The 27,718-nt window shown below is 36.8% G+C and overlaps 1 protein-coding gene across 4 annotated transcripts in view; it reads left to right on the top strand.

Annotated features, from left to right (window-relative positions):
- ANKIB1 (ankyrin repeat and IBR domain containing 1) overlaps nt 1–27,718 on the top strand; it is a 141,854-nt gene that overhangs the window by 97,593 nt on the left and 16,543 nt on the right. For all 4 annotated transcript variants that reach the window (XM_020987423.2, XM_020987420.2, XM_078151787.1 and 1 more), the window contains 7 exons: nt 3,167–3,333; nt 8,072–8,160; nt 15,912–16,042; nt 21,208–21,342; nt 22,779–22,865; nt 22,954–23,020; nt 26,513–26,658. In XM_020987423.2, coding sequence (XP_020843082.1) covers nt 3,167–3,333; nt 8,072–8,160; nt 15,912–16,042; nt 21,208–21,342; nt 22,779–22,865; nt 22,954–23,020; nt 26,513–26,658 — 822 coding nt within the window. The remainder of the gene's footprint in view (nt 1–3,166; nt 3,334–8,071; nt 8,161–15,911; nt 16,043–21,207; nt 21,343–22,778; nt 22,866–22,953; nt 23,021–26,512; nt 26,659–27,718) is intronic.

Below are 27,718 nucleotides of genomic sequence, written 5' to 3'. Positions count from 1 at the left end.
CCTGGACACCATTCTTTTCTTCACACAGCTTGAGATTAATATTTGTGGCTGCAACATCATACTGTTAGCCACATTATCTTTTTTTAAAAGTCCACTAAGTGGACAGTTCAAGGTCGTATGGTTTACATATCAGTGACTCCAACAGGCACTGTCCTCAAGTCACTTATATTCTATAAGGTGAAACAACACTTATGTATATAAATAGGTTCAAAACCTAGAAAAGAAATTGTTGTGGTGGGGAAGATGCTTGAGTCATGTTTTGAAGTGAGGAACTCTAAGAAACAGATACTCCTGGGCATGGAGGGCAACATGGAAAAAGGTACAGAGCCTCGAGGTGGCCAGTCAGGTACATGAAAGGGAGTGATGTGGGCTAAGTCTGGAAAGCTAAGCAGGAGCCAAATGGTGAAGGGGTTTAAATGGCCAACAGAGGAGTCTGCATTTGAACCTAGAGGTGTAATGGGGGCCCACTGGAGCTTCTTCAGCAGTGTGGGTTATGGGCAGACCAGGAATTTAGGAAGATCACTTGGTCAGTTGTGTGGAAGATTCATGTAGAGAAGAGAGACTAGATCCATGATGTAATCATTGTAGATTCCCTGAGGAGAGCACAACCTATCCATTTTCTTATTCTAATCAATTTTTTCTTTTTTTTTTTTCCAGCCAAAGACAAGGTTTATTAGAACATCCATCATATTGGGCAGACTCTTAAGTAGTCTGAACATGAGTGAGCAGTGGCTAGATTATAAGAATCTAAGCCTTCTAATCAATTTCTTAAGCATCTGTTATGTATCTTATCTGGTACAAGTCACGTATGACTGAAATAGGAACTAAACTTTACCAGTGAGGAAATTATTGGAGGATAATATCAAGTGTGAGATTACCCGCATTTTAGAAGATCACTAAAAGCTGATTACAGCAACTTCTTTAAAATAATAATTTATTGTTATAGATGCTTTCTGTGGTCATTCTCCTCAAAGGAGAAATTATTTCTGGAAATTTGAGTGAGGTGCATGTCAAGATAAGTCAACAAGCATTTATTAAGTTCCTACTATATGCCAAGAACTGTGCCAAGTGCTTGGCATACAAAGAAAGGCAATAAATCCCTGCCTTCAAGGAGCTTATGATCTAATGGAAGAGACAACATGAAAACAACCATTTACAAACAAGATGTTAAACTGGAGAGATTGGAGATAATCTTTGTGAATACTAGTATAGTTCCATTTTCCCAGAAGTATGTCAGCTTTTTTGGTCATTAGTCAGTGACTTCACATTTATTTCTTTAATCAGTGTTTATAGATATTTCAACACTGTATGATTTTTTTTTTTTTAGGCAATTGGGGTTAAGTGACTTTCCTAGGGTCACACAGCTAGTAAATATCAAGTGTTTTGGTCTGAGGCTGCATTTGAACTCAGGTACTCCTGACTTCGGGGCTGGTGCTCTATCCACTGCGCCACCTAGCTGCCCCAACACTGTATGATTCTTAGCTACCTTTTCCTACCATCCTTCACAGAAGCCAAAGAGTCCTGCCTAGGACTTAGGGCCATTTTGTGTTTTTCTTTGTTTTGGCCAAAGAATTCATCATCTTGTAACCAACATTCTGGGCATTTGCTCTCTACACTAAACAAGGCTGGTTTTCAGATAGCATAATAATGTTTAGCATTTATATAGTGCGTGAAAATTTGCAACACACCTTACATATATCATCTTATTATATCCTCATAATGTCCCTGGGAGGAAGACGCTGTCATTATCCCCATGACAGATGAGCAAACTGATTCTAAGAGTAGTTAAGAGACTTGTCCAGCATCACAAATCTAGTAAGAGCTTAGCTTGGATTCAGACTCAGACCCTGCTGACACAAGCGTGTAGACCTCCACAGTCTGCCCTGGAGCTGTACTGCAACCTAACACAGGTTTTGTTTTTCAGGCTTTGAGTACCCAGAGTGAGTTCTGTGCCCTAGTGAGGTTTTAGCGTATGGCTGTGTGGGACCGTGACCACCAAAATCAAGAGTTTGGAGTCTGAATCAGAAATCAGAAAAGGTCTTTATTCTTTCTCATGAGAAAGGGCACAGCCCTTGTTGTTCAAGCAGCAGCAGCTGGAGAGTCCACACGCTGGCTGTGAGAAGCAAAGTTTTACAGCCCCAATGCGTGCCCCTCCCACTCTCTTACCTCTTTCCCCCGTTGGCTGGGTACTCAGGGCATATAATCTAAACGCGGCAACTAATACCTAGTAGAAGCAAACATACCCCTATTTGCGAACTAGATGTATGCGTGTACCAGGAACTGCCTGTGCTGACATGGATTTTTGAGAAAGGTGAAACTCAACTCAGGGCTTAGGCCTGAGGGAACTGCACTTTAGGCCATCTATCACATGGCTCTGTTAATAGAAGAATTATCAATTTTAATACCTCTAACTGTAATCTTTCACAGGACTGATTAATAACTTAATTGTTTAGTGAGCGTGATCTAACTTTAGAGGTTGATTTAATGTTAAGAACAGGTGGTAGGTACCTTCTTTCACAAAACTAATTTTGTTATTGTCCCAGCTCTGTTACTCACTAAATGACCTTGGGTTTCTCATCTCTTAGTCTCAATTTCCTCATCTGGAAAGTATTTATGGTACGCGTTAACAGGGTTGTTGTAAGGAAACCATTTTGTAAACTTGAAGGCTTTATGTAAATATGAAGAACTGTTATGCTGTTCTCTTTGATCTACATGACCCATCTTTTGAGTTCATATCATGCAGACCAGTAACAGAACATTAAAAAAATAGATTCTGTTTTGAAAAGTAAGTAGTGATTTGGGTAACAGTGGTCACAGTTAAAGTTTGCTCTTTACAATAATATTTCCTAAGATCATCTCTATTTGGCAAGCAGTCACATTAAATTATACTTGATTTAAATTATAGTTTCAGTTTTTCACTACCTGGTCTCTTGGTAAAAGAAAAATTTAAATTTTATATGTAAATGATAAACCATAGTAGTCTATTGTAATTTTTTCTTTTAAAAGTGACTATTTGGTAGTACTATTTTGATTTTATTTCAAAGGTACTAGACCTGGCTTTGTTGCATTAAGCAGCTTTTATCACAAATGCACATATATTTAGAGATTTAGAGTCGATTCTTAGAAATTAAAGTAATTTCTTTCTGTGTTATTTTCTTTCACCTAGGCCTTTGTTGAAAATAATCCTGCAATTAAATGGTGTCCTACACCTGGCTGTGAGAGAGCTGTCAGACTAACAAAGCAGGGGTCAGATACATCTGGTTCTGACTCACTCAGCTTCCCATTGCTGAGTGCTCCTGCTGTTGATTGTGGAAAAGGACATCTCTTCTGCTGGTTAGTAGCAATATAAGTTAGTCTCTTTATTTAGTATACAAAAATATAGGAATAAGCTTTGTCATAGATTTTAATAAAATTTTATCTAGACACCACATTCTGAGACTTGAATTAAGCTGTTAATGTTTTATATTTATGAATTTTTTAAGTACCAAGTTTACTGTTTCACCTTTTTTTAAAAAATTATTTAGTTTTTTATTTTTCCCCAGTTAACTTGTAAAAATAATTTTTCACATTGATTTTTAAAACTTTAAGCACAACCACTTTATTAGTTAGGCTAGCAGGAACTAATAAATTGGGCTAATGGCCTAAGGGCTGATAGTCTTTTATAACAATTAAGACGATAACATTACATTTTGACCATCCCAATTGGTAGGCATTTTAAGGAGGAGGTGGATTAATAGTCACCTCAGCTCCATACTTCCTCTGGGAGATTATAGTAATCCTGGTGATTGGATTAGTCTGAAGACTTGGGTGTAGTCTAGATTGATTTTGCATCAACTTGAATTTGAGTTAAGTTAACTTTTGGCTGGTGAGGTTACAGAGTCTATGTATACTTGGTTGGAGATTCAATTCACAATAGAATTAAGTCCTGAGGGGAGATAATTACAAGATAAAAGCTTGACCTCTAGGCTAGTTTCTCTAGGATGTGAATGGTGGGTGAAGTTGCCTGGTTTGAGATACAAGTTACTGTATGTGAATTGTGAGACAAGTGGCCTGAGGTTACCTGGATCACCAAAATAGAATTGTGACCCTAGTGAACTGACGTTACTTGAGTAAAATTTACCGGGAAATATTCAATCTAGTTTGACTAAGTCTTCAAAATAGAATTAAAATCAGCTTTCAATTTTACACTAGTGACTTCAGCCACAGGTTCCCTAGTCAGTTCCTTTCTTATTCTTCCATCCAGTACCAATTACCTATGCTAACATATCCTTTGATAGAGCTACTACACCTATCAAATTAGTTTTCTTATTTTGCATTTTAGAAGCCCCGATGGCAACTTCACACCCAATACAAGAATCCTTTCTACAACACTCCTGTTAGTTCTGCCCCCTTCTTGAATATTTTGCAGTGATAGCAGCTTATGATTTGTAAGTCAGTCCATTTAGCTCTCTTGTCTTCTCTACACTGCCCTGACCCCCAGTACAAAATCACAGATACTCATAGAGTGCTAAGGGACTTGAGGTCTCCTGCTTTAATCTCTTCTCTGGTCCAAACTTTGCCAGTTTCCTCTGTTGTTCCTTAAAAGATACTATTTCTAGATTTTCTCAACATCTTGATCACTTCCTCTTGATCTGTTTAGTCGGCAAACATTTACTAAGCGCCTACTATGTGCCAGGCACTGTGCTCAGCACTGGGGATACAAAGAATGGCATAAGACCCTCAAACCTTAACGAGTTCACTGCTTAATGGGGGAGGACAACATGTAAAAAGAAGCTCAAAGTGCAGCAAGGGGGCTTAACTGGTATGGGGTAGTTGTTGCACTCAGTGGTAGTATCTTTCCCTCTTGCTTTTTTTCTTGAATTCAAGCTAGTTTCTCCTTTATTTTATAATCCTTTCTATGCACCACTTGATTTACTCCTAGTTATTGTTTCATTCAGGTGTGTCATATATAATGCTTATGACATAATGCCAAGCACTGTGCTAAGCTCTGGAGATACAGTTAATAAAAAGAAAGAGTTCTTGCCTTCAGCAGGCTTACTATCTAAAGGGGAAGACAACACAGAAGAAGAGTAAGAGAAGTAGAGTCATGGAGGGGACAGGGAGCAGTACCTAGCTCAGAGGCATCTGATTCCATGAAGTTTAAACCAGTCAGATCTGGAAGTAAGGAGTAGAGGTGAGCTGAAAACCCAGTCATGGCCCTCAAAAAAGGAGAGCACTGGGGGGAGTTTGGGTCTCTACCCTCCAGGCAGAGGGGAGAGGATGCCCAAGAAGGTGGAGTCAGTCAAGATTTGAGCAGCAGAGTGATGAAATTAGAAGTTATGAGCTTAACTGGGAGGGTTAGTTTGTTTCCTGGAAGTGAAAGAAACCTGCCTGGGCAGCAGATGAAAAGTAGAGAACATGAATATATAAATGCATTATTAATATATTACATGCACACACATACAGTGAAGGAACAAGTCCAGTGTTCTGGCCCAGTAACATTCCCATTGATCAGGTAGATCAAGAAATTTTTTATTCTGGTTAGGCTTTGAGAAAAGAAGACCTGTCCTTGCCATGTGGACAGCTCGTATCCTTAGAAAACCAGAAAAACCGAAGTTTTAAAAAGCCTTTTAAAAAACTGTTACTAGAAGTTGGAGTTCTTCTTTTCAATATTTGTTTCCTTACTTAGAATATTATTGCTATCGTTCATATTGGTGTTCAAACAATCCTTTAATTCTGTGCTAACTTTGCGTGTGGTAGAAATAATTTACTGTTGTTATCCAGATTGAGCTTTGTTATGGTCTAAACTCTTGTTTCCTTGCTTCCATTGGTTTTGTTTCAGTTACTGTCAGTATCTAGGCCTTTTTTTTTTTTCCTGCTACTTGGAGCTGCTGCTTCTCCCTTCCTCCTCTTCCTCTTCTTTTCTTCCTCCTCCTCTTCTTCTTTTCCTCATCCTCCTCTTCTTCCCCTTCCTCTTCATCCGTACTGCCACATCTATACCCTAGTACAGTCCAGAAACAGTTCTTCTGCCATAGTGTGTCTTTTACTATTGCATATGCTAATATGAATCAACTTAAAATTACACGTATTATAAGTATCCCTTGTATATTCAAACTAGTTCAGTCTAGCAAAATTGGTTATAAATTGAATTTCTTTTCTTTCTTTTTTTTTTTTTGACAAGGCATTTGGGTTTAAGTGACTTGCCCAGAGTCACACTGCTAGTAAGTATTATGTGTCTGAGGCCAGATTTAAACTCAGGTCCTCCTGACTCCAGGGCTGGTGCTCTATCCACTGAGCCACCTAGCAGCCCCATAAATTGAATTTCTTAAGTAAATGCAATTAACCCCTTGACTTTTATCATAAATCAGTAAACAGATATTTATTGAGTATGTATTTTATTAGTTCTTAAACTTTTTGGTCTCAGGACCCCTTTATGTTGGGTTATATCTATATTTGCCATATGAGAAATTAAACTGTCTTATTATTATGAAAATAGTTTTGGCTTTACTATAGGAACCAACACTGTGCTTTGAACTACAACTGTGTTCCTATAGAAAACTAAAACTATATTCCTGTAGGGAAAAAAAGGAAGATAATAAAATGATGCCTGTGTATATATAATGTCAGGTTCTATGGTATGAGAAAAACTCGGAAAACCTTTTGGAGCTTTTGCATCATTCTGTGCTATTTTGCTGGCTTTATGATCTTCCATTTTATGCACAAGAATTTTTCTGATGCTTGAGTTCAGGATCATTGTGTATTCATCCAGAAGCTTAGTGACCACCCCCCCTTTTTTTTTAACTTATAAATTTACCCTATCTCATAGAGATGGGTTTTAAATTTCGTGCTTATGTACTATACTCATTATATGTAATATATGTAATATATCCATCTTAAATTGTATTTAAGTTCAAGGCCTTAGTGATATTAAACTAACCAGTGCCCCATTTATCTATTTTCTAAGTTTAAAATTCTATAAAATGAGTAAAGATATTAATTTTATTTTTGAATACTTAGTAAATTTAAGTAACTGTTACATGAATAAAATGCAAAAAAAAAATTACCTTATTATCTCCATAACAACCTTTTACTTTCCCAAGATAAGTTGAGGGTTGAGAAAAGGTAGAAAAATTCTTTCAAAAGAACAGAAACATTTGTTTTAGGGAATTATCATTGAGGTGTACAGTGGCACAGTAGTGATCTAAAAGATATGTTTGACTGCTTCTCATTGTTTGTGTCTTAGTACCAATGAGTGATCTCGGGTATTGGCTTTTTTCCCTTGCATTAAGAAAACTTCAAATTATATAATACAGGAAAAATTATTGCAGTGTTTAAGTTGTGTTTGACTCGATTTCATTAGTGACAATGACAAAGAAAGCTCCCTAAAATAATTGTAATGTTACTGGGTTATAGCTTAAGCAAATTAAGGTATCCTAAATTATATTAGCCTCCTAGGGCTGACTTAAATATCAGAGAGAGTTGAGCTTAACCAATAAAAATGCATAGTTTCTAATCATACAGAAGGGTTACAGAAATACTATGTAATTTCTGTGTGGAAAATTTGTCATGATTTTCTAAACTTCGAGGATTTGATTCCTAAGACATTCTTAGGCAGCTCAGTGGCATAGTGAAGAGAATGCAGGGCCTGGGATCAGAAAGACCTAAGTTCAAACCCAGCCTCAAACACTTCCTACCTGTGTGACCCTAGACAAGTCATTTAACTTCTCTTAGTTTCCTCATCTCTAAATTGTGGATAATGATGATGATAATAATAATAATAATAATAATAATAATAATAATAATAATAATAATACCTACTCTACAGGGTTGTTGTGAGGATGAAATGTGTTGTATATAAAGTGATTTCCAAATCTTAAAGTTCCGCCTAGCTCTTGTTTATTTTAGTTTTATTTTGTAGCCTCAGGAAAGCCCCTCAGTTTTTCCATACCTATTTCCTCATCTTTAAATGGGAATAATAATTCTGACCTATTCCCCTTATCTTTATGTTGATAATATAAAATACAAAATGCTTCAGTCTCTTCTCAAGAAGTGCTTACATTTTAAAAATAGCTTTCTCTTTTTCCTCTGTCAGGGAGTGCCTTGGGGAAGCACACGAGCCTTGTGACTGCCAAACATGGAAGAATTGGCTGCAGAAGATAACAGAGATGAAGCCAGAGGAACGTAAGCCAGATGTTTTTAAGTTATGTGCTTGGTTCTGAAGCTACGATGTGGTTAGATTACATACTGCATGAGAGTGCTTCCCGGAGTTTTTACTCTGTAAAAATCAGTTCTCAGTGAGTTTTAAAACTTAGGTCATGACTATCAGCAGGCTGCTGGGAGCCCTCCACCCCTGCTCTTTCTTTTGGTTACAATAAGTTCAGACCTTCCAAAAGGAGTTACGTGGAAGAAACCATCATTCTCTAGAGCGTTACACCTCCAGTTTCCTGCTTCCCCTAATAACTCATTTAAATGGTTTCCTCTTTTAAATCAATATTTAACTAATGTGAACTAATGTTCAACTTTGTAGATACATGGAATTTTGTTTTTATTGAGAATTAGGCTTTCTAGCCCTTAAATTTATTTTACTCTTTCCTAGCCCTTTACAGTTTTCCATTTCCGTTCATCTCAAACTAGGAAAGTAAATATCAACAGTTAAGACTTATCTGTGTTAATTTTGCTACTTTTCAGCAGCTATAGTTAGAGGTTCAGTAAAATATGTATAAGAGAAATTAGGAAATTTTTTTCAATTGACAACAGGTATATAGTGGGAATTTCTCCCTCTGGTACAAGAAATGTCTAGTGATTTAGAAGAGTAAATAACTGAGCAGTTATAGAGAAACAGTACTTAGGTCTTTAGATGTCTACATGCTAATAATGTAAGAGGACAGGCTTAAGATTTTATTGCAAGATGGTAACTACAGCTTCATATAAGTGTCACAGAGAGTGAGACTAAACTCATAGAATACAGCAGTGGCTAGATAAATATCTGTGCAGGAATACATTGGAGGGGAGCAAGCATGATGAAGAGGGCATTTAGGTGTGGATAAAAAGAGGGGTAAAACAGAAGTGATAATTCTGAGGGAGCTAGCAGTGACCTCCCTGGTTTATTGTGGGGGTCAAATGAAACAATATTTGTAAAGTGCTGAGCACAGTACCTGGCTCCTAGTAGGCATTAGTAATTGCCTGTTCCTTTTCCCTTCCCTGATGCAAGTCTGTTATGTACCACATGGCCAGATGGAGGAAACAGTTGATGTTATTGATAAAAAACATAAAACTATTACCAAGGCAGCAGTGTTTGAGAACTTCTATTATCTAATCGTCACTCAAAACGAAGGATCTGGTTTCTAAATGATAAGAATATAGAGAAGTAAGTAAGCATGTTATTTTAGAGATTATGAAAACCAGTGTCATCTATAGATTGAGAAGGCAGATTTATACACACACACACACACACACACACACACACACACACACACACACACACACACACACACACACACACACACACGAAACTTTAAAAGAAATGATGATTCGAGTTCCTGAAACATAGCATTCAGTAAATGTTTATTGAATTGAAGAAGGAAAAGAAAGTTCTCATGAATGAAATTCTGATGACCCAGTTGTGAATGATTCTAATAGAGGGGAAAGAGAGAAACATTTTAGATTGGTTGATGTGTTCCTATGGATACCTCACATGAAGTTGTCAAAGTCAGCATTGTCCTATCTTTAATATGTTATTGTCACCAGCACACATGTGCCCTCAGAGGGGTTTTCTACTGTGATATCTGTTTTCTAGTCATTACTTCAATCTCTGAACACAAGCCCATAATCTAATTCCCAATTTGAGTCCTTCTTTTGAATTGTACTGCGTATCAACGACCTATTTGTATAAAATATTTATATGCTTCTCTTTTGGTATTTAACAACCTAAGTAAAGCTTAAGGAAGCATCAAGTTAATTATTCTACCTAAGTACTTTACAAAGGATTAGAAAAAAGTAAAGATGAAGTTAGTTTTTGCATTAAAAAATCTCATTACCAGTACCCTGTTGTTTTTCTTGGTCTTAGTCTCTTGAAGAAGATTGTCAGGAAATTTGGTTCTTGAACCACCAGGCTCAAACTCTAACCATTTGTCTGCCCGTTGCTTAATTGTCCTAGGTTCCAGTACTTTTGCAATGCTTTGTCGCCTTGAGAATTATATCCAGATGGATCATACCATCCCTACTTCTTCACTATTTAGTTTTTGCTTTTTTGTTTTGTTTGTAGAAAAAAAATAAAAATTCATAATTGGCTCTAACTTGATTTTTAACTAGACGGGATTCTTAGAAAAGAAAGAATCAACCTTTTTCTCTTTTCATTTCTAGTCTTGTCACTGGATTTTTTATTTCATGTATTTTAGCTCTTTCCCAGCTTATTCCCTCTCCCCAACAATCCATTGTACAGCCAGTCACAGACCTCATGGGATGTTCTGATGAGCTGGTACATCAGGTCCTTAGATTTTAGGCTTGTTAACTACTCAAGCACCCTTACTTGATGACTGTATTTTACATTGTCTCAGTCTCTGTAAAGCCAAATTCTAAGCTTTTTCATCTGAGTTTTAGCCACCCAGAAATGCATGTTTCATTTCTTATATTGTTATTTATATATAAAACTAATTACACCTTGACATATTTCATCTAACGTTATATTTTCTTGGGAACCAATTAACAAGTGACATAGATCTCTAAGAGTATTTTCTAGAAGCCTAAGTGGTATGAAACTTTGAAAAACTACGAAGGCTAACACAAAAGGCTCTTTATCAAATGTGTTGGGCAAAGAGAAGATAGAGCCTAACACACAGGATCAGTGGTATAGTGTTGGTAGACGGTACTGAAAAATAAGAACTGTTCAACTATTTTGCTTTTTTTCTTCATTATTAAGGAGAATCATTTTTTGTTGTTGTTTGGGTTTTTTATTTTTTTGTGAGGCAGTCGGGGTTAAGTGACTTGCCCAAGGTCACACAGCTAGTACATGTCACATGTTTGGTCTGAGTTCAGATTTGAACTCAGGTCCTCCTGACTTCAGGGCTGGTGCTCTATCCACTGCGCCACCTAGCTGCCCCCTGGGAATCATTTTTTGGCAGGAAAGTGTAGGCCATATTACCTAACAGGGGAGCCCAGCATATTAAAAGAAAACTTCATGACTTAAAGTAAATTCAAGTTATTCAACCCAGGTAAATTATGTCTTAGAATAATAAACTTTCATACGTGAAGAGCAGACTGTTATCAGTGATCTGTGAGGAATTGTAGAGAACAGTAGAAATGCCACAGGGTTGGAAACAAGCAAGTGTCAGTTTTTTTAAAGGATAAAAAGGTAAGTTCTAGAACAAAGAGTTTATTATTCAACCCTAGCAAAATCCTAAAACAGATTATTAAACCCATGATTTTTAAGCACTTAGAAAAAGAATCAGTCATGCCGTACAAGACAGGATCATCCAAGAACATGTTGGAAACCTTTAGAGGAAAAGACAGTGCCTTCTTAGAGCTCTTGGTGAATAGAGAAGAAGCCAAACATAATCTGAATGACATGCAACACTGGGGTACCCAAATGTTATTCTGTGTCTACCATTCTACAGGTGAGGTTAGCTCAAGGTTCTTAGGATGCCTCGAAAAACAAATTCTAAGGATGTAAGCACAGATGATTCTATTAAGAAAGCGAAAGGAAGTTGTCTCAAAAGACAGACATGACTGTAGAGAGAAATCCTGTACAACACAAAATTTTAAAAGGCATATTCAAACGGTAAAATAAAAAGCAAATAACAAAGTGAATTCCGAAGAGTATCGTAGTCCCATAAAAATAACATCAGGAATACTGAAGTGAAGACTACTTATTTCTTATTTTGTTTTCTGTTTTCCTACCGAAGAAAATTACATTCGGTTTGGGAAGTCTAGAATAAAATTGGCTGATAACAGATCTCAACCTGAGATGATATATGATGTGCTTGGCAGGTAGGAGAATACCCAGCTATCTTCGGTCAGCTTAAAACAGCAGATGTGAAAGAAAAACCGGGTTACTGTGAAGACTGGAGATGCTATTGCTTAGTCACTCTCCGTGAACTTGGCAAAACAGGACAATGAGAAGGGTGTCACAGAACTGGGTGTGGAGAAATGCTCTGAGTTTTAAAAGGGGGCAAAGGTAGATTCTTTCAATTATAGGATGGTCACTTTAACTTAAATTCCTTCCAAAATTCTAGAACATATTATCAAAGGAAGAGTTTCTGAGCACTAAGAAAGGGAATCATTAGTCACTACAAGGCAGAATCATTTCATCATAAGAAGGAGATGACTTACTGACTGTGCTATGCAAATGGCATTCCTAGATTTCCTCACATAATTTGACCTTGTGGACAAGGTGGAAGGATATGGACTAAATAATGGTACAGCTGAACGGGTCTGGAAGCTAGTTCAACAAGCTGTCATTTAGCGATTATCAAGTTGTTGGGAAAATGTAGCGACCTACAGGTGTCTGTCCTTGGTCCCTTTCTGTTCAATGCTGTTTATGCTTAACAAGCTTTTCAGATTTGTGGATGGCCCAAATCAAATCTGACTTGACAGAATTGAAATATTTTTAAAGATTTTGACAGGCTAGAACAATGCATCAAATCTAGTAAGATATTCATAAATGTAAACTATTCAGTTTAAAGTTTTAAAAATAAAATTCATAATTAGACTGCAGGGCAAGACATTGCTAGAAAACAGTTTGGTTAAAAGAATCTCAGTATTGTATACTAGAAGCTCAGTATGAATCATTATTTTGACATGACAGTACAGCCTCCAGCTTCATTAGTAGTAATAGGAAAAATGACCTCATGAAGTTGTTATCCAGAAGTAGAATTGATTGCCTCAGAAAGTAGTAAGAGAAATTACTGTAGTTACTTTACTGCCTCTTGAGAGCAGAATGCTGTGGTGGAAAAAGTACTGGGTTTGTAGTCAGGAGAAACTTGAGATTGGGGAGATGTGTATAAGAGTTGTTGCCAAGATAGAATTGACAGGAGTTGGTTGCATATAAGGGGTAAGGAATGTGAGGAATCGAGGTTGAGAAATGGGTGACTTTGACCCATTCACACACATGAAAATGTTTATACTGGAAACCAAGCACATGCTCGTCATTTGGGGAATAGCTGAACAAATATGGGAACATGAATGTAATGAAATACTTCCATGCTGTAAGTAAAGGACACGATGAACAAAAAGAAGTATGGAAAGACTTATATGAACTGATAAGAACTAGGAAAACAAATATACCAGGTGACTACGACAATGTAACATAAAGAACAGCCACCACAGAATGAATGAAAATAAATGTTGCAAAATGACAACGAAAAAGGTTGACCCCAATGAAGCAGTAAAAATGAGAGCTTTCACCACCTCATCTTCAGGGAGCCTGGGGTCCCTAGGAATAGAAGATTACATGTATTCTTTACTTGTAAGTTACATGATTCTTTGTTCTCTTCCATTTTTTTTCTTATTAAGAAATTATTATAATAGATGACTCTCTAGAAGGGGAAAAGAGGAAGAACAAGAGGAAATTTAGGGAGTGTAAAAGCAAAAAATAACATTTAAAAAATAAATGTTTATGAATTATAAAGAACAAGCTTGGCCCCAAAGAAGAGATAAGAAAATTCAGCTCCCTCCCTGTCCCACCTCCCCTCCGCCTTTGCAGAGGTGTAAGGTCTATGAGAGTAAAACATTGCATATACCATAGCATTTTTTAAATGTTGGAGTATTGATAAGTTTGGTTGTTTTCCTTCCTTTCCATTTTTTCTTTAAAATCTTTGATATGAGGGGTGGCTTTCTGAGATGGGTAGGGGGCGGTGTACAAGGAGAGATCAGGTGATCTCAAACAGGTGATATCAATACAGATACATGTCTGTGTGTTTTTAGAATTTGATTCAATACAGTACAATACTACATTAAAGGATCCTCCATAAAGGTGCCTTCCAAGTGTATGTTACATTGATAAAAATTCCTTTAAATAAAGATGTAACAACTTTATTTGACCCTCTCATTATTAAGACCAAATAAGAAATACAACAGGGAGACGTAGGCTTATCAAAAGTGTTTGCCACTGTCATTGACTAGGTACAGAACAAAATCCAAATAGAGGATATTTCATATATCTATGTATCTATATCTATCTGTCGATCTATCTATACACACACACACACACATATACACTGTCCTTCAGTTGCTCCTATTTGCAGATGATGATATTCTGACTGTACCAAGCCTCAGAACATTGCAGAGCCTGCTAAATTACATCCATAATCAAAAGAATTTCTATCTTACTATCCACACAGGAAAAATCAAATACATGAAAAATGCCTATTTTCCAATCATTATATGGGCTTTTATAAACAGCCCAAAGAAATGATACATCAGCAGAACGGATCTTGAAGAGATACTATACGTGTATAATAAGCTAAACCAGAATTGAAGAGTGGAGGAGAAGGCTGTATTGCATTTGGGAAATTGTGCAGTGCTCTCATTAATATGAAGCTTTTCCTTTAAACAAAGACCCATTTAATAATATTCTTACAGTGATGGTAGATAGCTGTGAAGCACAGGATACCAGAATCCATCAAATTAAACTAGCAGGCCAACTTTAAGGCAATGGAGAGAAACCTAGGATGTATAAATAGGTTTTAATATGTCACCAATGAAGAATTTTACTAAGTAGTAGTATAAAAGACAGAATCTGAGAGATGGATACCTTGAAAGGAAAATGTGCCCATCTTACAGTAAGAGGGAAGACTTAGCTGTGAGAGGGCTGTGTACTACATTGGTATCCATGAAATGTTGAAAGACATAGAGGAAAGCCCACAGGATTTTAGGTAGACCACTTCAAGAAAATATATGCAGAGCTATGAAGTAGAGTTGCATGGGATGAGCAGGCCAAGAAGGTTTGCAGTATGTACCTGTAGATGTGGGGTTACCCGCATCATAGAGATCTCCTTGAGGAGTCAACCGGGGGCATGTCACTGAGCCATTCTGAATCGATTTCCTCTTCCACATAAAGGAAAAATAACATATACCTCCCAGGCTTAAGTTGGAAGGTACCTTAAGAGTAGAATTTTTTCTCCCCGATAGTGTTTTAGGAAGCGTCATTCCTCCCTACACCTCCAAAAATAAAACATTGCTTAAGTGATACATTTGGTGTAGTGTTGTTTGAGAAAGAAATTGATCAGAGTCATGCAAGCAAATGCTAACCGATTCAATTATTAAAAATTTGCTAAAAATGTCCAAAAAATCACAATGTTCACTAAAATTCACAAGTATATAGATAAGTAAAGATACTGAAATTTAAAAGCAGTTGTCATGCATTTCACAGTATATGTAAATTTCTTCCAGTAATAGCCTGCTGTGAAGCTGATTCATGGTTTATCTTATTTCAGTGAAGAAGTTACTTTTGTCCACGAAAATCAGCCAGGCACCAATAATAATTTAACCTTTTAATCAAGTATTCACATTAAAGGATTTTGCTATTCTGAAAGAAGTTCATTCTGGCAAAAAAATTTTTTTTCGTTTTTAGTAGGCAGTTGGGGTTAAATGACTTGCTCAACTAGTAAGTGTCAAGTGTTTAGTCTGAGGCCAGATTTGAACTCAGGTCCTCTTGACTTCAGGGCCGGTGCTCTATCCACTGCACCACCTAGCTGCCCCCTCTGACAAACATTCAAGAAGAATTTATTTCAATTTATGTTTCATAGTTGTGACTTCTGGGTATCCCTTGTTTTAGTCCTGCTTTTATTCTGTTTTTAATGAAGTATAAAGCATTTGCTTTTGTCTTGGTAGGGAAAATAAATGTCCTTTTAAAGGAAGAAAATAATTCATATAAAGTATTTTTATAACCTTCTCTACTGTGTCTTTTATTCTTTCTCTGACTTGGTATGTCAAAGTCGTGGGAGTTAGTGAAGCTTACGAAGATGCTGCCAATTGTCTTTGGTTGTTAACCAACTCCAAGCCTTGTGCCAACTGCAAATCTCCTATACAGAAGAATGAGGGTTGCAATCACATGCAGTGTGCTAAGGTAAGGATTTGAGAAGTTGCTTTATACTTTCTAGATGGAATTTTAATTTAGTTTGATTATACTTCTTAAGAGGGCATGTGTATATACATGTAAATCATGTAGTGTCTCAGATTAGTTCTAAGTAATTGAATTTTACCTTTGTGACTGTGATAAAATTATCATAAATTTCTATTTAGGGTTAGAGTTGGAGTTTGAAAAATATCAGGAGTTGATGACTAGTTGGGTTTTTTTTTGTCATTGAATTGTTAAAACATTTTTGTCATCTACAAGTTAATTCTCTTCTTCTGGAGATAGACTTCTTCCCCCCCCCAACCTAAATATCAGTAAAGTAAAATTCTATAGCTAGATTGAAAATCAGTATTATAAAATAATAAATTTTACTAGGTTTGACCCTTTTATTCTCAAGTAATGATTTCTTTATAGGTACATTATCACATTAAAAGGATCCTTTTTTTTTGAACTAAACTGTTAGTATGAGAAAAGGGAAAGTAAGCACAAGTGTTATTTACCAGCATTACCCAGCACAGTGAGGAGCTTCGAGGACCCTTCCTCTGAGTAAGAGCATTTAGGGTTTGGTGCCTCCTTTAGTACGGACTGGTTAGGGGATCCTGAAGAATCACTTTTGTGTATCAAGGTGCATTTACTTTGATAGAGGCAGTGTCCTTGTTGCTATCTCCCTACCCTGAAGAAGCCCCTTAGTAGGTCCTTCATAATTACCTGTTAGTTGATTGATTGAAATAATAGAATAAAGCCTTAAAAAAAAAAAAAAAAGAAAACCTGACTTCTGCAAGTAACATTTCTATGTACTCAGGGCTTTTAATGAAACTGTTAGTTAAACCATCACTTATATTGAGAACATAAATATCAGCACACATTTATAGTATAGTAATGTATTGATCATTGTGACCATGTAGTTTTATGAAAAGATGATACAGCTGAATAAATTTTTAGAATCAGAGGACTAGAATGTATCTTTCTAGATTCACTTGCTTAGAAATTTAAAATTATATATTTTTTTCTTTTTTTGTCAATTATTTTCTCTTTTTTATTGTTATATTTGATTATATGATTATTCCATATGCTTTTGAGTTGAAAATTTTTCTCCCTTTTTCTCCCCCCGACCCTCCCCAAGACAGTGCACAATCTGACATAGGGTACATTTACATACCCATTAAACATATTTTCACATTAGTGAAGTTGTAAGTAAAAATTAAAACAAATAGGAGGAACCATCGGAAAGATGAAACAAAACTCAACAGAAGGTAAAAATAAGTGAGAGTAATTCGACTTCCATAGTTCTTTCTTTGGATGTGGACAGCGTTTTCCATCCCGAGGCCTCTGGAGATGTCTTAGATCCTCGTAATGCTGAGAAGGGTTCAGTTTAACGATGTTAGTCATTGCATAACGTGGCTGCTATTGTGTACAAAGTCCTCTTGGTTCTGCTCACTTCACTCAGCATCAGACCATATAAGTCTTTCCAGGTTTTTCTGAAATCAGCCTGTTCATCATTTCTTATAGCACAGTAGTATTCCATTATATTCATATACCACAACTTGCTCAGCCATTCCCCAGTTGATGGGCATCCTCTCAATTTCCAATTCTTTGCCACCACAAAAAGAGCTGCTATGTATGTTTTTGTACATGTGGGTCCTTTTCCCATTTGTTTGATCTCTTTGGGATATAGCCCTAGAAGTGCTATTGCTGGATCAAAGGATATGCACATTTTTGTAGCCCTTTGGGCATAGTTCCAAATTGTTCTCCAAAATGGTTGTATCATTTTACAACTCCACCAACAATGTATTAGCGTTCCAATTTTCCCACATCCTCTCCAACATTTATCATGGCCAATCTGATAGGTGTGATGTGGTACCTCAGAGTTGTTTTGATTTGCATTTCTCTAATCAATAACATAAAATTATATATTTTAAATAAACATAACCTTGAACCAAGCCAATCTTAAACATAATTTTGAGACTTCTTGTACTCCATTTATAAACTTCTTTGACACTAAAACACTTGATATTTAAGAAATAGTAAAGATTTTTTTTTAGTGTTACCTGATATTTTAGCATTGAAACACCTATCAACTTCATATTAATAGTAGTATTGAGGCTAATGACAGTAATTAAGTATGGGACTTACTTTAAATGTCTACATTCGTACAAAGTTAGTATATCAATGTGAGAGTGATGTGGACCAATAAAGCTGGCATGCAGGACTGGAAAGAAAATAAATTCTTCGCAGGCACCAAAATAACAAACATCCATGGTCAAGACAAACACATTCCCCTTTTGGCCGTATCCAGAAATTCATTTCTCGTTTCATATGTTGTTAGTCCAGGGTGGGGAGCCTGTGGCTTCAGGCCAGGACCTAGAGGGCCATGTGTGGCCTGAGGCCGCCAGTTCCCCACCCCTGCATTAGTCCCTCACCTTTCTCTCCAGAGTAAGTACTGGCATTCTTCATTAGTCCTCTGCAGTAATGGCTCCTCATGGGAGTGGTCAGAGTCTTTAAGTCTTTCAGAATTATTTATTTTTACATTGTTGATGTTATAATATAAATTGTTCTTCTGATTCTGCTCACCTCACTCTGCAGTAGTTTATGCAAGTATTTCCACGTTTCTTGGAAACTGTATCTTTCTTTTCTCATGTGTAGTTATTATTAAACTACAAAGTAATGAGGTATTGGACACCTTTTCAGCTTTTGTTAGTAAATTGGATTTTTTAAAATAATTTGTATTTGAACAGAAATGGAAGTGGCTCTGGAAATAAGCAGCAAGTGGTTGTCAAATTCAGTAAATAATATCTGTAAACATTTATTAAGTGCCTTCTGTGTTCAGGGCATGTACAGAAAAGTACTGTGTCTAATCTACCTTTGTATCACTTCATGGGACATGGCCCCATGCCTCTCACATAGTTTGAAGAGCCTGAAGTGTTCAGGTCTCTGTTTTATATATAAAATTAAAGATTAATATAGTAAAAGTGACTTTGGTCTCCAGAGTAAATCAAAACAGAGAAATCTTCTTAGTATACTGAGAAGTCAGAACCAGTAACCAGATAAAGAGAGGGACTGTTTGTTCTTAGTGTTCCAAAATGACAGTTTCTGCAAGGATAGACTCACATTACCATTGCTCACATTGGTAAATAATTCAAAAACTAAAACTGAAAATTAAGTACATCCGTACTTTGATTATTGTGTAATTTTGTCTTTTTTTTTTTTCATGATAAATGTACAATTTTAGTTGGATCTTACTTGTGCCAGGGACTTATTTGATTAGCAAGAGGAAATTCGGTAAGCCAGAGTCTCTATCCAAAGAAGTTGCTTATATATCAACAAATGAATCTTTGGCAAATTCTAGCTAAAAGGACAAAAAGTGATTTTTTTTCTTGCATGATAATAAGTGCTCAGGCAGTTTGTGTATTTGAATGGGTTAGTGAATAAATGAGACTAATAATGGTATGCAATGGTAGGTGCTGTTTGGGTGCTGTTTGGGCCCTAAGACAATGTTCTTTGTCTGAGTTGTGGCAACCAAAATAGAAGCCCATTTTATAAACTTATTTATGTTAGCTGATTAAGTGTATCAAGAAAAAAAAATAATCGATTACTTTTTTAAGTAGATTTCATTTCTGTTTTAAAATATAAATAATCTCTGTGTTTTATAAATGAAATGTGTAACGTGGAATATGGCATATTTTGTATTGAATAAAAGCAAACTACATAATTAGATTTACAGAACGAAAAAAAGTAAAGTATAAAGTAGAAGACAACTCATAGACGATACTGGAACTAAATTTGATAATTCTTTTTTGTTTGTTTGAGGGTTTGTTTGTTTGTTTGTTTTTGGAGAGCCAGTTGAGGTTAAGTTACTTGCCCAGAGTCACACAGTTAGTAGAGAATTCGTTTTAAATGCAGTAGTATAGTAATGTTTAATGTGCTGTTAATGCCAGCACCAGCCACATCATTTTATACATAGAGCCTACTGGCTCTCAGTAAATTTTTTTTTATGATAATAATTTGGTTTTTTATTCTCAACAAAGATGTATTACAATTATATAAATTGCTTTTAATAACCTAAATAACAAAGTGTTCATTTTCATATAGCTTTTATCCTGAAGTTTTAAATAATTTTTGTAAAGAAAAAGAGAAAACATTAGTAATTCCTAGATATAATTTTTAAAATCTGTATGTTATTACTATAGGGATCTATTATTTCATTAGTTTGGGTACTCCCTTGGCCAGTATAAATCATTACTCTTCAACAGCTTCATAAATGTCTTCCAAGAATTACATTGCTCTAAAACTTAAACTGAGTTTAACATGGTGATCACTTTCTCCAAATTTCCTCAAGCACAGATATTTTATCACGATACTTGTATTGAAGACTTCCCACATTGGTAGGATATGCCAGAGCTTAAAATATACTGGCAGGTCCTTTAAGAACTAATTCTACCTCTAGCTCGCAATGAGGCATCAAAAGAGGCATGTCCTGTTGAGTGAAGGAATTTAAATGTGTTAGACTGAAAAATTCACAAATCTTTGCCACCAGCTGTTTGTTCATACAGTATGGACAAGATGTTTCATCTACATATTTTGATACAATCTAGTTATCTTAGGATTCATATTCTGGTATGAATAATTGAAAATAAATAATGTAATGGTGGAAAATTGCTTATCCACACCGAGATAAATAACATCCAGAGAGAACCCAAGAGGGAGGAGAGTTCTGCAAATATTGAGCCCTGTTTTTTCAGCCTTGCATTTCTAGAAAATGATAGAACTTGGTGTGTATCAGCCTCTTCTTTCTGAAAACTTAAATCATAGAGAGACTTTTGATGGCAAGGATAGTGGAGGAGCAACAAAGATTTTGGTCTGTTATTGATAGAAAATAAATATGCACTTTAGGAAAGTAGTGAATCTGTGCTTTCCTTCCTGCCTTAAACTGTATTGTTTAAATGAAATTTTTGATTGTATCTGTGTGTGTTTGCCATATGTATGTCATAGCCTTTTCCTTGAATAGCAAAACCCTTCTATCATTGCCCTCTTTCCCTTCAGTCCTCACAACACTCCATTCAGCATTTCCTACTCTCTTCTAATTTATACCAAGGACAGAGTTAATCCACATGTTGTTAATATGGAAAGGTAGTTTGTGTGTGTGTTTTTCCCTGAAGTGCAAATATGATTTCTGCTGGATTTGCCTGGAAGAATGGAAGAAGCACAGCTCCTCGACTGGAGGCTATTACAGATGCACTCGCTATGAAGTCATTCAGCATGTGGAAGAACAGTCCAAGGAGATGACAGTGGAGGTGAGAAGGAGCGAACCCAGAATGCTGTCCCCTTCATGTTGGTGCCTGGAGAGTGTTTGAATATTTATGTGCTTCCTTTTCTGGCTCTCGCTGCTCCCATAGGATTGAAGCATTAAACTGAAAACTGTACTGGTATCAGTAGAGGCCTCTTCTCAGTGTAAGGCCCTCCCTGAAGTGAGGTATTTTGGCTTGGGTTTTAGTTTTTTGGATTTTTTTTATGAATGAATAGATTAGATGGGTAGTTAGGTAGGTAAATGTCTACCTAACTATATACATGTTCGTGTGGATGTGTATTAAAAGTTCTTCAGTGTTTCAAAGAAGTGTGATTTCATTGCCATGTGTTCTCGTTCTACCATTTCCTTGACCAAGGCGGTACTTCCATGCCTCAGGGACAATGGGGACAAAAGTTGCACCTACCTCAGGCTTTTTTGTGAGGATTAAATGAAATGATATTTGTATAAGTTTTTAGCACAGGTCCTGGCACATAGTAGGCAGTCACTATATCAGTGTTGATTGATTGCCTTCTCTTCTCTTAGTAGAATGTCTCTTAGTAGAAGTGCTGTGGCTGAAAACATAGTACCTGGTGGCCAACTCTAGTAGGAAGCATTTCTTAATAAAGCTAAGCCATCCTCAAAAGATCCCACCCCCAGGCTCATGTGCCAAGCCTCCTGAGCTTGGGGTAAGACTGACCAGAGCTTCTGCTACCCCCTTGCCACAGTGGCTCCCCACAATAGGACTTGAGTCTAAAACAGAATCACACAATATTGCCTTATTAAGAAATCACTATGAACTGTGTTGGAAAAAAAACCCAAAACACTTCTTTCAATTCAGGTAACAGCTTTTTATTCATTTATGTCACTGCTATCTTCATGTTTCATTCTTTCATTCTCTTTCACTTTCATTCATTTTCATTCTCCATCATCTCTTGTCTGTCAATATACTGTTAGCTGTTGACAAGCAACACTCAGGTTTGTAGAAGCCATATTGGGGGGGGGGCATATTTGTACCAATGTGAGTTTTCCTTTAATTTCAGCAAAACAGGGCCACAGTTTTTAAAAGAGGTAATTTCTCTAATATTCTAAAGATTGTTTTTCATTTTTGTTGTTCAGTCATGTCCAACTCTTTGTGACCCCATTTAGGGTTTTCTTGGCAAAGATACTGGAATAGCTCGCCATTTCCTTTTTCAGCTCATTTTACAGATGAGGAAACTGAGGCAAACAGGGTGAAGTGACTTGCCTCGGGTCACATGGCTAATAAGTATCTCAGGACAGATTTGAACTCAGGAAGATGAGTCTTCCTGACTCCCAGCTTGGCACTCTGTCCACTGCGCCACGCTTGATTTTTGTTGAAAGCATATAAATCATTATTGCTAATATAACATACAATGTTAGTAGCTCATGGGTCTTATGTGAGTTATTTATGGACTTTGTTTCTAGGCTGAGAAGAAACACAGAAGGTTTCAGGAACTTGACAGATTTATGCATTATTATACAAGATTTAAAAATCATGAGCTCAGCTATCAGGTATTTCACAAACTGCTGCAGATTAATTGAGCTCCTCTATAATTGGTTCAGAAATTAGTTTGGCTGATAGTTTTTTCTTTCTCTTTAGTTAGAACAACGCCTTCGAAAAACAGCCAAAGAAAAGATGGAACAGCTGAGTAGAGCTCTCAGTGGAAGTAAGTAGTAGTAGTGGTGGGGGTGGGAGGGTACAAAAATGGGTGCAAATAAGTCTTGTGAGATTGACTGTCTTTAAGAAAGCAAATATCTTCACACAGCTGATTATTTTAAACCTGAATTTATATTTGAAACTTCTAAAAATCAATTCTAAATGAAATGGCTAAAATGATTTTCAAACTATGTTTTCATACTTTGTTGCCATTTGGAATTTGTTAAGCAGTAAGGAGCCAGATATTATCCTATAGCTAAGTTAAGCTAACTTTGGGGAAAAGTGCATAAATTCTTTCAGACACTTAACATTTTGTAGCAATTAATACATTAAACTCCTCTCAGTGACACTGTAGGCATTTTCTGACTGCGCTGTAAACTGCCTCTTTCAGGCCTATTGTCCATCACTGCCTTAACCCAGCATTGCCTGTGCCTGTCACACCAGATCACTCTCCCTTCTCTGTATGTTCTGGGTTCTCTGTCCAAGATACCCTTCCTCTCCATCACCACCAGACACAATTCTCCATGTTATTTAAGACCCAATTCAGATGTCAGCTCTTCGTGAAAGGTCCTCTCTTCTCCCTCCCAAGTGGAAATGGATCAGACTCATTGTCATTATTGCCTGCTTAGCAGATGAGAAAAGTTGTGCCCAGGGAGGTAAAGCCACTCAGTCATAGGTGCACTCAAGCTTCAAAGGCAGGATTAAAACGCAGTGCTTCCTATTTCTGATCCTGCTATTCTAGGCCTCTTAGAGCTCATCTGACCAAAATCTTTCATTTAACCAATAAAGTAAAAGCTAGTGATGTGAAAAAATTTGACCAAGGTCACACGTTTTAGTTCTGTTGTGGTACTTGTCACATCCCACCTTCTATGTGTGTGTGTGTGTGTGTGTGTGTGTGCGCGTGCATGCGCAGGGGCGCGCTTTTTCACACTCCCAGATTCTCAGCTCCTTAAGAGGTTAGAGAGAGCATTTCATTCATCTTTGTATCCTTCACAGTACTGAGCACAAGCTCTTACATATAGTAAGCACTTGGTCAGTTTTTGTTGCATGAATACCAGCATATGGTTCTCCAGATGAGCAGCTGTTATTTAAGTGGGAACATTGGGTTGGAGGTAGAAATGTGAGCACCAGTGTAACCTGCTAATCTGCTAGTCCTTTCTGACTCTTACCTGTGATTCAGATACACACACACATATTCCATGGTGTATCAGGGTCAAGCCCACTCTACCAGCACTAGCCCCCCTTTTTCTCTCTGTAGCCCCAGTCTAAACACCTCATACTCAGAGACTGCCTCAGGTCCCCAGACTGGCACAGGACCCTTCTTCCCAGGGCTCTACCCCACCCACCAGATCTTCCTAGCACTTTCTCTGTTTTGTTGAATAATATGGTATTTTCCCCCCCAATTACATGTTAAACATTTTTTTTAATTTTGAGTTCCAAATTCTCTCTCTCCCCCCTCACCTCCCTGAGACACTAATATGATATGGGTTATACATGTACAATCATATAAAACATTTCCATATTAGTCATTTTGTGGAAGAAAACTTGAACCAATGTAAAAAAAGAAAAGCAAGCATCAAAGAGTCTGCTTTGCACTACATTCAGACTCCATAGTTCTTTCTCTGGAGGTGGCTAGCATCTTCCATCATGAGTCCTTTGGAGTTGTCTTAGATCATTGTGTTGCTGAGAAGAGGTAAGTTGTTCCCAGTTAATCGTCATGCAGTATTGCTGTCACTGTGCAGTGTTCTGCTTCTTCTCATTTCGCTCAGTGTCAGTTTATGTAAGCACTGTCTCTCTCAACATCCTGTCCCAAAGTTCATGGGATCTCCATGTCCTGAGCTGAATCCTCACTTGTCCAGAGTTTCCCCTGGTTAGAGGAGCTCTTGGAAAGTAGGGACCGTCCCACCTTTCTGTTGGTGCTCTTGGCTCTGAACATATGGGAAGCACTTAAAATCATCCACACTGACTACTCTCCACAATGAGGCAAAAATATCCTGGTCCAAAAACGTCTGCATTGTAGCCAAGGCCCAATGCTGGACACGCCTAAAGTGTAACTGTCTGTGCCCTCAAAACGCGTACATGTGGAGATATGTAGATATGTGGACATAAATAAATGCATGACTACTGGTAGAATAGGAAGAATTGCACCATGACTGAAATAAGCAAAAGTATTCTAATAATTACCTCAATAAAATATACAGTGCCTTGCACTTAACAAGTCTTAATAAATAACCGTTAATGAATTAATCAGGATTCTTGAGGATATACATTCAGTGTCCTATATAGATTATATTTACAAAACATGGCCAGTATGAAAATAAATAATGATATTGAATATAAATCACTTCCTCTTCTTTAAATTGGGCATAATCATATTTGTACCTTCCCAGAGTTATTGTGAGAATCAGATGAGATAATTGATGTGAAGTGCTGTGTAAATATCAGCTGTTGTTATCAGAGTAAAATGCAGAGCATCCCAGAAGTTTGAAGCTGTCACAGCTTAATCAATTTTATGTAACCCCATTCTTACCCCTCCCACCACAGGGCTATTAAGGCTTAAAACAGCACTGAGATTTTTAGAACATCCTTTGTTAAGGATTCACTTTTCTTTCCTCCTTCTCTCTTTCCTCATACCTGCTTCTTTCTCTCCCCTCCCCTCCCCTTCTCTCTCTTTTGAGCCTGAGAAAAGTGCAGTAGGTGAATAAGAAGAAAAATCTGAAATGATCATTTTAAAAATCGAACACATATTTTATACTTAAATCTAATTGTTCAGATATTGAGTCTTGTTGCATGATATTAGCATCTTTCTGCACATGATTTTGAAACTTAATTTTTGTGTTTCTGCTAATTATTTAATGCAATACTTTTATGTCCCCAAATGTAGCTTTATACCCTTTTCTGGTTCACACCTAGAAACTGAGGTCGAGCTGGTCTCTCAGGACTAACCAGAACCTGAAGTTCTTAGTGCAGACATGGAAAACCAAAGAAATCTATGTGATTCCCTTGTATAGAAAGTCTGGAGGCCAGAGGTCTCAGATACTGCAGATCTTTTATTCACCCTCTTTTCTGCTTGGCTTCTTTATGCTCTAGTATTATCTGCCTAGTAGCTAACCAAGAGAATTGTAATTTATAAATGGCAAAGTTCCTCAAGGATCATTTGAGAGACTTAGTTTAATGACAGAGATAACTTGAGGTTAAATAAAGTGATTCTTAGGGTCAGAAAGCCATTGAAAAAACCAGAATGTCTAAATTGGTTTGTAGAAGCTCATAGTCTCTCTGGACAGTTACAACATGTTTTTTGAAATCATGCATCTAATTAAAGGACTTACCTTGTTTAAAAAAATCTTCTGAATAATTTCTCTAATAAAGCGACATCAAAGTTAATTTTCCTTCGAAGAAAGCATTCCTTATGTACATTTTTTTTTAAGAAAACACATTTGCTTATTGTAATAGTATAGCTGCAGAGAAAAAGTGTTTTCACAGTGCCCGGATTACCTTGTAGCTGAAGGAGGCTGTCCAGACACCACTTTTATCGAAGATGCTGTTCAAGAGCTCCTAAAAACTCGACGCATCCTCAAGTGTTCTTATCCATATGGATTTTTTTTGGAACCTAAAAGCACAAAGAAAGAAATATTTGAACTTATGCAGGTAAAATGATGCTTTTATTATTATGTTTATATAGTAACATTCTTAGCGTATTTGCTGCTAAAGCAAGCACACATGTAACATTGTCACAGAAAACCATTTTCTTCCTGTGTAACACAAAGCTAGGGGTGGTTTACACTTGAGCATTTCTAGATTAGTTGTTTTTGTACTTGAATTGTTATTGTTTTTCATTTTAATTATTAAACATAGAGAAGTTTACCAGTAAAAATGTAAATTTTGTTTGTTCAGACCTAGAGAAATTGACTTTTATTATGAGACTTTGCAAGAGCTCTAGATTGTAAAGTTTTCTGTCAGAGTTTTAGAAAAGCACACATGTAGATGGTGGCTATCTCAGTAGTGCTATAAACTTAACCTCATGTAAGGAGAAGAGAGACTGCGTTTTAAAATGAAATCAGAATCAGAAACTGGCAATTTCTTTTATAATATAAAATAAATGTTTCATTTGAAACCCACAAAAGGGAACAAACTCCCAAAGTAATCATAATTTAAAAGCAAAAATGAATGTCCCCTGTTACCCAAGCCTATTGCACACTGGCCCTCACCTTAGCCCCATGGCTATCACCAGATCAGCTTCCTTTTCTTTCTTTGTATCCCCTCTCAATGACCCTGTCCACGATGATGCCAATCCCTGAAATCCTCTTTTCCTATCTCCTGCCGTGAGTGTGCTTCAAGTCCCAATTCAGGACTTACTTCCTTCATGAAACTCTTCTTAGCTAACTCTGTGCTCCGGTATGGTAACCTTATCTTTCTGTGCACACCCTCCATCACTTGGTGTAGCGTGCCTTGGGATTAGATTGTAGCAGCTTGGTGTGTTTGTATCTCTTGTCCTCACTCTTTGATGACTACAGCTGGGCCTGCTATGCCCTAACAGCTGACATAGACCAATGAATGTAGGGTGATTTCTTGTTGAGGGAATGCTGTTTGCCTGAATATGAGATGGCTTCAGACGGGGAATACTCTCATTTTCAGACATGTGGAAAATTATATAAAACACAAAAAACAAACACTTTACCTATAGGAGTCTTCCTTTGTTCCATATCAC

This window comes from Phascolarctos cinereus, unplaced genomic scaffold (assembly GCF_003287225.1).
Source record: "Phascolarctos cinereus isolate Bilbo 61053 unplaced genomic scaffold, phaCin_HiC Scaffold_1;HRSCAF=81, whole genome shotgun sequence".
Lineage (NCBI taxonomy): Eukaryota > Metazoa > Chordata > Mammalia > Diprotodontia > Phascolarctidae > Phascolarctos > Phascolarctos cinereus.
This window is presented reverse-complemented; position numbering and strand designations above follow the sequence as displayed.